This window comes from Lynx canadensis, chromosome A3 (genome assembly GCF_007474595.2).
Source record: "Lynx canadensis isolate LIC74 chromosome A3, mLynCan4.pri.v2, whole genome shotgun sequence".
NCBI classification, from domain to species: Eukaryota; Metazoa; Chordata; class Mammalia; order Carnivora; family Felidae; genus Lynx; species Lynx canadensis.
Window position 1 is genome coordinate 48054520 of NC_044305.1, and position 12129 is coordinate 48066648.

Here is a 12129-nt window from a genome sequence, read left to right on the forward strand (position 1 = left end):
TAAGCCGTTTTGTGTATGTGTGTGTGCACAGTTTTATGTGTTAGTTATCTAATGCTGCGTGTCTAATCACCCTGCCCCTAGTGGCTTAAGAAATTTAAGTCTCTCAGGGTGTCGGTGGGTCAGGGATCTGAGGGAGACTTGGTGGGGTGTTTCCAGGTGTCACTGTCTCTCTTGAGTGAGTGTCTGAGTATCTACACTCAGTCATTGACTACACTGCCCTCACATGAGGGTTAATTTGGCTCTGGAGAATCCACTTCTCAGGTGGCTCACACTCATGACTACAAGTTGACGTTGGCCATTGACAGGAGATCTCTGTTCTCTTCCATGTCAGTCTCTCCACAGGGCTTCTATGTGCTTCATATGGCTTCCTCCAGATAGAATGTTCTGAGAGACCAAGATGGAAGCCAAAGGGCATTGAGCCCTTTGTGATCCAGCTTCAGATGTCACACACCATCACCTCTTCCTTGTACTATTTGCCACCCAGATTAGTTCTGGTTCAGTGTTGGGGGGACTCTACAAGGGTGTGAGACCAGGAGATGAGGATCAGTGGAGGTCATGTTGGAGGTTGGCTACCACTGTGTGTGTGTTTGTGCACAAGTGTGTGTGTGTGTATGTGTGTGTGTGTGTAGATGTGGGCTAAGATAATGAAGATAGTTAACATGACCAGAAAGAGGCACTTTCTGAAACCTGGATGTGGAAACTGCAGCACTAATGTGCAGGTCAAGGCCAGCCAGGGCAGTGTCAGTAGTAGCACAGGAGCTACTTAGATGACACATGTCATCTTAGACATATGAGAGATAGTGAAGATCAGAGGCCACCTGGCTGACAGGTAAACACTACCCACACTGAGCCTCTTTGTCTGAAGGCTTTCTCTCCACCTGTGGGAAGTGGCTGGAGTGCTGTGGAGGGAATGCCTCAGCCTTTGTACCCCTGGAAGAAAACACTGAGGCATATTCTATCCAGTCTCCGAGAGGTGAAAAGACAAAAGCCCTAGTTGCCCACATTGTTAATCTGCTCACTGTTGTATGCTGCTTCCCATTCCTACTTCCCTATTGTCTTCTGGTATTTTCTATAATTACCTCCAAGTAAACAACTTACACTTGAATTTCTGTCTTAAGGTCAGATTCTGGAGGAAACAACCTCATAGTGGAGTTCAGATCCACTGTGAGGGACAGCGTGGGACCACCTGAGCTATGTCTGGGGGAAGCCAGGCAACAGGACACAGTTTGCACCTTCTCACCTCAGCCAGCAGTGGTGTCCTGGGGAAGGCACACCCTGGCCTCCATCCTCCTCCACATGGTCATGGAACTCTGGGGACACAGTCAGAGTGGGTCTCATTGCTCCCCCTACCTTGGGATGAGGATCCCTATACCTGCAGCACCTATATCTTGTACTTCTCTGCCCACCTCTGCACTTAAGCCCCCAACCACTGTGGGTGCACAGCCTGAACTGCCAGCACACTTTCTCTCTTGCTCTATAACTGGAGTTAGCCAGCCCCACTTGTTCCCATGAGCAGCCCCTGGCACATGACTTTCTCCCCTAGCCCTGACAATGAGGTTCCACACATGGAAAGACCTAACACATTCACACACTCTGGACTAATTGTTTGCATCTTATCCATAATACCTGAAATATCTGGGGCAAATCAGACTGTACTAACCACAGCCAAGTCATCTGGATAGTATTAGTGGGATACTGCTTTGGGTTTAACTCTCCAAAACTACCTAGGCCCTTCTGATGCACTGAGTTAGTAAGAATGAAGAATCAGGATCAAGACAGTTACATTGACTGAGATTTCTGAGTTTTTATTTCGACAGTTGGCAGGGGTATATGTGAGCATGAAGAGAACTGGAATGTGTGGATGTATAGGCTCTGAGACACTTGAGTGTCTGGATATTGGCTCATTCTCTTCCAAGATTCGAAGGCTCATTAAGGCTAAGCCTGGGCCACTGGTGTGTGTGTGTGGGGGCAGCTGCCAAAGAAAAATTGCATCCTTCTCTCACACTTCTCTGGAAATTGTGCTCTTTAGAAGACACATGGAAGCCAGAAGCATTGGCTTTGCCACCATGTCCTCGTTTTCCCTTTGATCATGAGAAATTTTGAAAAAAAGAGAGTCAAAAATGTACCTTGAAGCAGGACATGCTCCTTTCCTGGGCTAGACAAGGGCCAGGGAGAAACCCATGTCTGAATCCCATGTAAGGTATTGAGATCTGAGGGGTGTCAGCATCAGGGACTGGAGTAGATATCTGGAATGTACAGAGTCATGCTAAGGCTCACGCATATGGCAAGGACTGCAGGCTGCTGGGATATATTATCATGTACATCACCTGCCAGCTCCCCCTCCCCCAGGTTCCAACCCCCTTATCCTTCTGGACCCAATGGGAGAAGCCTGGGCATCCTCCAAGTCCTCCTCAAGCTTTCCACTTTGTGGTTACTTTGTGTTCAGTCCTGTATTTACTTGAGGCTATATCATGACCCTGACACCCTGGAAAAGTTGAGGAAAGTGTCAATGTCCCCTGGAAGTTGGTGAAGTGGCCACAGAGCAGAACACCATTAATATGTGAAGAGCATTTGATAGCCAGTACAGCTATTTTCAAGGCTTCAGGTCTTAACCCAGAGACTGAGGCTGACAGGTCAACCAACAGCTAGGGTGGTGGAGTCAACACTTGACTCACGTTTCAGGAGAAGAAGGAGCCCTCCTGAGACTAAGCCATGGACTGGGCCTCTTTTCCTTTCTGGGAATTGAGACCTGGCCAGGCAGCTGAATTATGTTTCTAGCAACTTGCTGCCTCTGTCTCTGCCTCTGGCAGGGCTTTGCCTAAGGACCTACCTCATGGCAACAGTGAGTATGCAGAAACCCATTTCCCTGTGCCTTTAACACACAGACTCTGGAAAAGAAGCAGGCAGGACCACCCCAAACCAATAAGGATGGACGGGGTAAGGGAGAGGGGTCTTTCCACAAGAACTGGTCTCTCAGTCCTACACTTATTACAAAGCTGGAACACCTGAAACATGTACTCACCCTCAGGGCCTTGGGCACAGTAGAAACTGTGACAAAATCCCTACTCTCTGTAGATTCCCATGGGAGGAGGAGGGGCGGAACGATTAATGAAGCCCCACAAATGTGATCTGGTACAAAATTTAGTGAGACCCTGCCAGGAGCCACAACTTGATGCCTTACCTTGTTGGCTCCACTCCCCCAGTTCCAGGAGGTGGGATGAGCTCACAAAGGGCCTGGACAGTTACCTCTCCCATTCCCACCACAGGAGACTGTCTCCTAGAGCCACCTGATGGTACTTCAGTAGAATTAGTGGAATTGACTGTGGAAAATATGTTGGGATCACAGTGGATAAAGAGACCCCTTTATGCTTCCCTCTGTGGATTGAGGCACAACTCAGAACAGACCAATGTGGGAGCAGGCAGGAGGGTGGTGGGTGGGAGGATCTTCAGAAAAATCTACTCAAGTCTGGGACTAGGTGGGGGTGCTGTGGGACAAGAGCACAGCTGTGTCCATGCTGAGTGATGCTCAGCCAGCAGCAAGGATGCCCACTGCCAGGCTCTCCCCCATCTCTGTCTGGAATAATGGGAAGCCCATCCAGGTCTCTATGGAGGATAAGCCCTGAAGACATCTAATACCACATGTCTGCTGAATCCCCAGTGAGACCCTGTGAGGCAGACTGGAGGATGTAGATAATTCATTTGGGAGATGATCACAAGGGCACACACAAAAAAAAGGGAGGCAGAGGAGGGAGAAGTCAATGTGGCTGTTGTTATGGGTCACTGAGCAGCCATGGGTTTTGTCCTGCAGGAGAGTGTGATACCCTGTGGATCTTGACTCTGACAGCCTCTCTGAGGCTGGGACAATGGGCTCTTCCACACTACAGCCCCACCTGGGGATGGAATGTTGCCTTACTTCTCCCCACTGAGGTGTGCCTGCTCTGCTTCTGGAGTGCCACTTGCACAGAGGAAGCCCTGAGCAGAAATTGAGGGAGACAAGGACATTGGGGTGAAGCAGGGAATGTCAGCCACCGGGTAGTCCAACTGCATGGGCACTGAAGGGATGACTGGTTAGGGGGTGCTGCCACAGCTTGAGAACCAAATGTGGCCCCTTCCTGTGTGTAAATACAGTCTGACTGGAATACAACACCCTTATTTGTGTTCATATTGTCTATGGTACTTTCGTTTTAATTTTTTTTAACGTTTATTTATTTTTGAGACAGAGAGAGACAGAGCATGAATGGGGGAGGGTCAGAGAGAGGGAGACACAGAATCTGAAACAGGCTCCAGGCTCTGAGCTGTCAGCACAGAGCCCGATGCGGGGCTCAAACTCACGGACTGCGAGATCATGACCTGAGCTGAAGTCAGCTGCTTATGTCTATGGTACTTTCAAGGCAACACTGGGGAGTTGAGAACAAGACCATTGGACCCTCAAAGGACAAAAGTTTGCCAAATTTTCTTCTAGAAGATTCATGAGACAGGTGTCACATTTGTCCTGAGTGCCAAGGGCCTGTCTGGGTTCATCTTTTACTTTGGGTTGCCTTCATGGTCATGGTCATTGCACATCTGGAGATGTAGTTCATCCCCCATGATCCTGAACAGCAGCTCAGAAGCACTTGTGCTTCTAGATTGTGCCACCTGGAACTGGCCCAGAGGTCCTAGAGGGAAGAAAACTCACACACTTGGGACCATGAGGTTTCCCTGCTGGATGATTCCTTCACTTGCTCATCCCCTCATTCTGGAACCCTGACACACAAAGCTTCTTGAAATGCTGATTTTTAATGATCTATTCTATATGAAAAAAAATGGACAATGAGGAATTTCCATAATGGCTGGAAGTGAGACCCAGGCACTTGCTAGAAAACAAACAGCTGGTGTTGCACAGCCACTGAAGAGACACCTATAAGGAGCAACTGGATCCAGAACAGCCAGAGTCAGGCAGGGTATAGCAGCACTCAATGGAAGCCCTCGAAGCAAACATTGTACAGGAGTTTGAAGGTGGTTTCCCAGGGTATGGTGGGCATACCACCACCCAGGGCAATGGTGAAGAAGCCGTTGATAGTCTGAGGGATCAAGCACAGGTGGAAGGTGAATGGAGAGTGGTGGAAAACAGAGGCACTAGCTCTCAACACAGCACACATCCCAACCACACCTCCTGAGGTGAGCAGCTGGGGATGCAGACTGTGGACCTCAGGTGCATCTCTGCCTGAGCCCTGTCTGTTTTGTGCCTGGGGCCTTGTCCTGACCTCAAGGGCTCCTGTACCATGTTCTCATCCTTAGACAAGTGGACTCCAGGGGAACACTCAGGTGGATGCAGTGTGACCCAGGCCCCTAGTAGAGCATTAGGGTGCTCTCTCCCAGGGGATGCTATGTCAGAGTAGCCCCTCGTACCAGGTGGTCATGTCCCCGAGCTGGGGTTCACCTTGAAATTTTCCCCTGGAGCAGCAGCTGATAGATCAGTGGGATGCAGGTCAGAGAATGGGAGGGAGGAGTGTGGGATTCTCCTCAACCCTCACACCATCATGCACTCGGCAGAGACAAGAGAACCTCAGAAATAGCCACAACAGGCCAGGCGATGTAGCCCATCCTGACATGCCCCTCTCCTGAAGGCAGGAAAGGGAGATGGATAAAGCTCAGAGAAGGGACTTCCTGTCTCAGCCCCAGGAGACATGGTACTTGTGGCCAGGAGCAACCTGACCCCACTATGGCCTATGGGACAGGTGCTAGAATGAGGTGAGTGGACAGAGTCAGTTATGACATTGGCTAGGGGCCTACCAGTGGACCCTGGGCCTGGCCTGCCTGGCTCATTCCTACTGCAGCACCAGCCATGGGTGTGACAGGGCCGGTTTCTCCCTCACTCCTTTGTGTCCCAAGGAATGGCACTGTATCTACTCCCCCTCCCCCTCTGCCCCAAGCTGTAACCTTAGCTATGTAACACAAGGGGCCTTCTGTGTGTCTTACATTGTTCAGCTCTGGGCTTTCTTGGAAGGGACAGTTGTCAATGTCATCATCAAATTTCCCACATTAGGTTCTGCAAAGCTCCAACTACATGGAGAAGGCCAGGCTCTTTTCTATCTGTGGTACATGGAGACATTAGATGCCAACCCACCATGGTTCTGTTGAGCAGCTGCTAGTGTAGATCCATGCAGTGTAGGGAGAGCTCAAACACTCCCCCACTAGGGAGCTGCCTCTGGGGCTGGGTCAGCTTGCTAGGGGTAAGGCCAAGCTTGGGGAATTCACAGCAAAGAGGCCTGTGATTGGTATTCAGGCCAGAGGGAGATGCCAGCTGAGTCATACACCATTAATACATCACACACTGGAGCTCCAAGTCCCTAGATGCCCCTGGGAGACCCGGCCTGACATCCAGCATGCTTCTGAAGCTGCAGCAGCACTCCTGGGGCACAGGTGCCCAGTGCCCAGTGTCCAGGTGGGTGTTGGCTCTGTAGAGTTTGTTGAGTAACATCAGTCCCAGAGTGGGAGACTCATATACAGCCCCATTGTCACACCTGTCACCTGCCAAACAATAGGAAAAGGCCCTCCAGTACTGATGGAACACTCCCATGTAGGCGTGCGCACACCCACACATGAACATGGCTTCTGGATGCTTCTTGTCTTATTACAAAGTGCTGCTGGAATTCTCTCTACTCCTCTCCACTCTATTCTGCTTCATTCCATCCCATACCCTCCCTCCACCTTCCATTTTCCACAATACCCAAACTCAGTTCAAGTGCAGATCTGGGAAACCCACAGCAGAGGTGCAGCCTGAGAGAGCTTGGGTGGCAGACCCAGCCGGGAGCTGGCACTGCAGCGTGTGTGAGTGTGTATGTCTGTGAATGAGTGTGTGTGTGCACATTGGGGGCCCAGGACTTTCCTCTATCTCTCTCTGGACCTCTGCCCTGAGGGCCAGAGGGAAGGGCAGTAGGAGCTCCACCCTGCATGAGCTCCAGCCTCTGTGGACGCTGCAGTGGCTCCCTGTGGCTCAGCCTAGAATCATACATTCCTGGGAGGTCCATCCAGGTCTCTGTAGAGGATGAGCCCTGAAGATGTCTAGCATACATGTCTGCTGTAAGTCCCCAGGGAGACCCTGCAATGAAGACTTTCTGGGGCAAGTAGTGCATTTAGGAAGTGATGACGGGGGACACAGAGAGGAAGGGAGGCAGAGGAGGGAGAAAGTTAATGTGGCTGTTTTATGAGTCACTGAGCAGCCACGAGTTTTGTCCTGCTGAAGTGTGTGAGAACCCTGTGGTTCTCATCTCTGGCTGCCAGTCTGAGGTTGGGACCCTAAGCCCTTCCCCACTGAAGCTTTTCCTGGGGGTGAAGTGTGTCCATAGTCCTTATCTTTCCCCACTGAGATGTGTGTCCTCTGCTGATGAAGTGCCACTGGTACAGAGAAAGCCTTGCTAACCAAAGCTAGGGGTAGAGGAAGATATTGATGTGGAGTATGGAGTGTCAGGTACTGGGGTCACCAGCTGCACTGGCACTAGAGGAAAATCTGTGTGGGGGTGGGAGGCATCCATGGCCTTAAGGACTGAATCCGATCCTTGCCTGTGTGTGTGTAGATACAGTCTCACTGAAAGACAACATTGTAATATGTGTTCACATTCTCTATGGAACTTTAAAAGCAACGAGACAATGATAATAAGACTAATGACTTACTAAAGCAGAGGTCCTAGAGGGAAGAGAACTCACACACTTGGGACTATGATGTTTCCCTGCTGGATGATTTCTTCACTTGCTCGTCCCATCCTTCTGGAACCATGCCACACAAAGCTTCTTGGAATGCCAATGTTTAATGATTTTTCTGTATGAAGTAATGAGGAATTTTCACAATGCCCCAATAGGAGATACCATATATTTACAAATAAAGAGAACAAAACTTGGACCTACTCAACCACTGAAAGGCCACCCACAGGACAACACTGGTGTCCCAGAGGAGAGCAGCCAGAGCCAGATGGGCTGGAGTCTCATTTGTGGAAGCCATCCAAGCAGGTCTTATTCCAGAGTTCAAACAGTGTGAACCAGGGCTCACTGGCGATGGTGAAAAAGCAGGTGATGATCTGAGGGTCAAGCACAGGGATGGAAGGTGAGTGGAGAGTGGTTAGAAATAGTAGCTTCAACATTAAACACAGCACACATCCCAATCACACATCACAGGATGAGCAGCTGGGGGTCAGGCTGTGGCCCTCAGGTGCATCCCCTTGCCTGTTCTGGACCTGGGCCCTTGTCCTGATCTCAGGGGCTCCTGTGTCATTTTCTCATCTTTAGGCCAGTGGTCTCCAGGGGACCTTTAGGCTGACCCAGTGTAACCCAGACCCTTAGTAGAGCATTGGGGTGCTCTCTCCCAGGGGGTGCTAGCTCAGAAGAGCCCATCACTCCAGGTGAGGTATATCCCAGAGCTGGGGTTCACCTTGATCATTTCCCCTGGAGCAGCAGCTGATAAGTCAGTGGAACCTGGTCAAGGCATGGGAAGGAGGGTCATGGGCCCCTCCTCAATCCCCATCCCATTGATTCTTTTCTCAGTGGGACCTGAGAAAGCCATTTTGGCAAAGGTCATGTAGCCCATCTCAATATGCTCCCCCTGAATTATTTAGAAAAAGGAGGTCAATAAAGACCAGAGAAGGGATATCCTATGGCCTTCCCAGGAGACCTGAATCCTCGTGACCAGGAGCAATCTGATACCACTATGGCCTTGGGGACAGGCAGCTAGCATGGGGTGAGCATTCAGAATCAGTTCCCAGATTGGCTAGGGACCTACAAGTGGATCTTGGGGCTGGCTTTCCCAGCTGGCTCCAACTGCAGCACCAGCCATGGGTGTGACAAGGCCTGAAGCTCCCTCACTCCTCTGTGTCTCAAGGAATGGCACTGTCATCTTCACCACCTCCCCTCAGCTCCATGCTGCATCCTCAACTGTGTAACCCAAAGGACCTGCTGTGTGTCTTACATTGTTCTTCTCTGAACTTGCTTGAAAGGGACAGTTGTCAATGTCTTCATCAAATTTCCCACATCTTGTTCTTCTAAGCTGAAGCTCAAAAGAGAATGCCAATGTGCTGTCCTCCTTGAACTGTTACAGACATGGACATTAACATGAGAACCCACCTCATGGTACCCTTGAGCAACTGCTACTGTAGATCCATGCAGTGTAGAGACAGCCCCAAACACTCCTCCACTAAGGAGCTGCCTTTGGGGCTGGGTCAGCTTGCTGGGGGTAAGGCCAAGCTTGGCAAATTCAGAGCAAAGAGGCCTGTGGTTGATATTCAGACCAGGGGGAAATGCCAGCTGAGTCATTCAGCATTAATACATCACACCCACTGCCCCATGTCCCCAAATACCCCAAGGAGACTGAGCCTCACGTCCAGCATGCTTCTAAAGCTACAACAGCACCCCTGGGGCACAGGTGCCCAGGGCCTGGCAGGGTGTTGTCTCTGTAAGAGTTTGCTGAGTAACAGCCCCAGAGTGGGAGGTGCATCTACAGCCCCATTGTCACACCTGTCACCTGCCTGACAATAGGAAAATGCCCTGCAATGCTGCCTGAACACTCACATGTACACACACATGTGTGAGCACACACGCACACACACACACATAACACACACACACACACGTGCACATGAACATGGCTTCTGGATACCTCTTGTTCTAATACAAAGTACATTCTGAATTTTTTTTATCTCTTCTCCACTCTATTATGCTTCATTCCATCCCATACTCCCCACTCCACCCTCCATTTCCCCCAACACCCAAACTGAGTGCAAATGCAGATCTAGGAAACCCACAGTAGAGAGAGCCCAGCCTGAAAGAGCTTGGGTGGCAGACCCAGCTGGAAGCTGGCATTGCAGTGTCTGCAGAGGGTGGAGCTCATGCAGGGTGGAGCTCCCACTGCCCTTCCCTCAGGCTCTCAGGGCAGAGGTCCAGAGGGAGAGAGAGGAAGGTCCTGGGCTCCCAATGTGCACACACAATTCTCTCACAGACATACATACTTACACACACTTGCTGTATGCTCACACTCACAGACATACTACACACTAACCCACACTCACTCACACTCATACCTACACACACAAAAAGTCACACACTCACTCAAAAATTAATACTAACACACATATACACTTGCACTCAAATTCACTGAGACACTCACACCCACACTTACACATCCCAAACCCCTTCATACACACACAACCAGACTTGTTCCTGTTAGAGCCCCTGTGAAAATGGCATTCTTGGCTGCATTCTGTAGACTCTCCATTATAAGAACAGTACTCCAGGATTGAGAACCATGGTCTAGGAAGAGTATGGGAGGAGTGCAGAGAAGAGGCCCTGAGGTCACAGTGGCTGCTCTGGATGAGGAAGAATCCTTTCTCCCTGGATCCTCCATCCCCACTCCAACCTCTCTTGGTGTCTGTTCTCTGTTCCTGTTTGCATATGTTTTCTTAGAATATTTCTTCATTATGTCTCCTCTGCATTTCTCAATCTGTCTCCTTCTCCTCCTTTCTGTCTTGGTCTTTGCCTTACTCAGGATCATTTCATAGGACTACCATTCCATAGTCCATATTTTGATCATCAATAAGTAACTTCTAAAAATGATGAAGAGGAAAACATCTTACATGTGGTATACATTGAGCTGGGTGTTTGCATTTTTAAATTGTTTCTTTCATAAAACTGTAACTAACTGTGGTGTTTGTATTTTTGCTGTATTACAGACTTCAGATGGTGAACAATATCCCTAGATAGGACCCCTGACTGCACCTCTGATACTGACTTCATAGCAAGTGCAGGTAATTAGGCCAGAAGATGTGGTACATACCTGCTCTCTCCTGGGCTTTAAGATGCGCACCAGCCTGTAGGCATTTGTATCGTTGCTCTGCAGGTTGAATATGTGTATGGCATACTCCACAGTTGCAAGTAAGTAGCTTATTGTAGGTTTTTCATCTTCACTCTCTACTTCTTCCAGGAACTCAGAACCTAAGAGAAGCAGCAGCATGGCCCAGGGCAGAGCCCACCGGCACCGCCAGTTTGGAATGACTACAGATACTTGGACACCCATGGCCTTTGTCCTTCTAGCTCAGGCTCCCACTGAGCCTCCTTGGGAATTGGTCCAGTATATCAGCTTCAGAACAACTCCTCCCTCTGGATCTCCTCTCTGCTATTATACCCTGTCCCTTCCCACATGTCACCCTGACTCCCCCATCCCAAGCTGCATAATTGCCTCCTGTCTAGAGACAGGGGCAAGCTCAGGCAGGGTGGTTTGGAAAGAACCAGCAATGAGAGGGAGGGGTCCCCTGTAGCTGATTTCCAGACAACCTCTCCCTCAGCACCTCACTGGAGAGGGACTTCATTTGTATGCCCCAGAATCACAGGCTGAAACAAGGACACAAGAGCAAGAGGTAGAAGTGGAAGGTGATCCCAGGGCAGAACAGTAGAACGAGAGCCACTGAAACAAGGACAGAGCCAAAAGGTTGAGTTAGTTGCCAAGAGTTAGCTTTGGGGGAGACAGAAGGATCCTGTCCAGAGAAAATGGGTATCCTGTGAAGGAAAGACCATGGAGGTCTTGATGGGTCCATGTGTCTGTGTCCCTCCTCAGCTTCCCAGCCCACCTTGAGCAGGAGAGCAGATAAGGCTCATTGACTCCTGGGATTATGCCAGGCTATGGAAGTTTGGGATCCCAGAAGCAGGAGGTTCCAGCTGAGCTCACTGCATCTCCCTTTGCACTTCTCACCCATGTGCTCAGCCTGGGGGTCTGGCTGGATGATGTAAGAGTCCTCTCTCCAAAGGTGTTGCAGCAGGGTGACCCTTGACACACCCTGGGCCTATAGATCCCTTTGTAGGAATTTGCTCTAGGGGAGGGAGGGTGGAGTAAGAGACAGACCCAGAGCAAAGCCAGTGAGCTTCAAGATAGCTGAGCTGTGACCAGTAGGTGAGCATAGGTGCCCTCTAGTGGCCTTGGTTCTTAGGGTTCAGTGGACACAATCTCTTGTGTGCAGAGTCTGGGTTCTAGAGAAAGACCCTCACAGCCTCCATCTGGAATAGCAAATGAGGCTCTGGAAGAACTAAAGAACACATCTTTCCAAACAAGGCTTCAGCTCTGTGCCTGTGAAAGGCTTCAGCACATGTCTGCAGCTACTTGTGAACTCAGGG

At 50.1% G+C, this 12129-nt stretch overlaps 1 protein-coding gene across 1 annotated transcript; it reads right to left on the reverse strand.

Moving 5' to 3' along the window:
- Positions 1 to 7961: 7961 nt before the first annotated feature.
- Positions 7962 to 11038, reverse strand: LOC115509688 (cystatin-9-like). The gene is made up of 3 exons (XM_030309019.1): positions 10799 to 11038; positions 8939 to 9058; positions 7962 to 8054 (listed from the first exon to the last, which is right to left on the reverse strand). Exons 1-3 carry the CDS (start codon positions 11036 to 11038, stop codon positions 7962 to 7964), a joined length of 453 nt encoding a protein of 150 aa, XP_030164879.1.
- Between the last annotated feature and the right edge of the window lie 1091 nt (positions 11039 to 12129).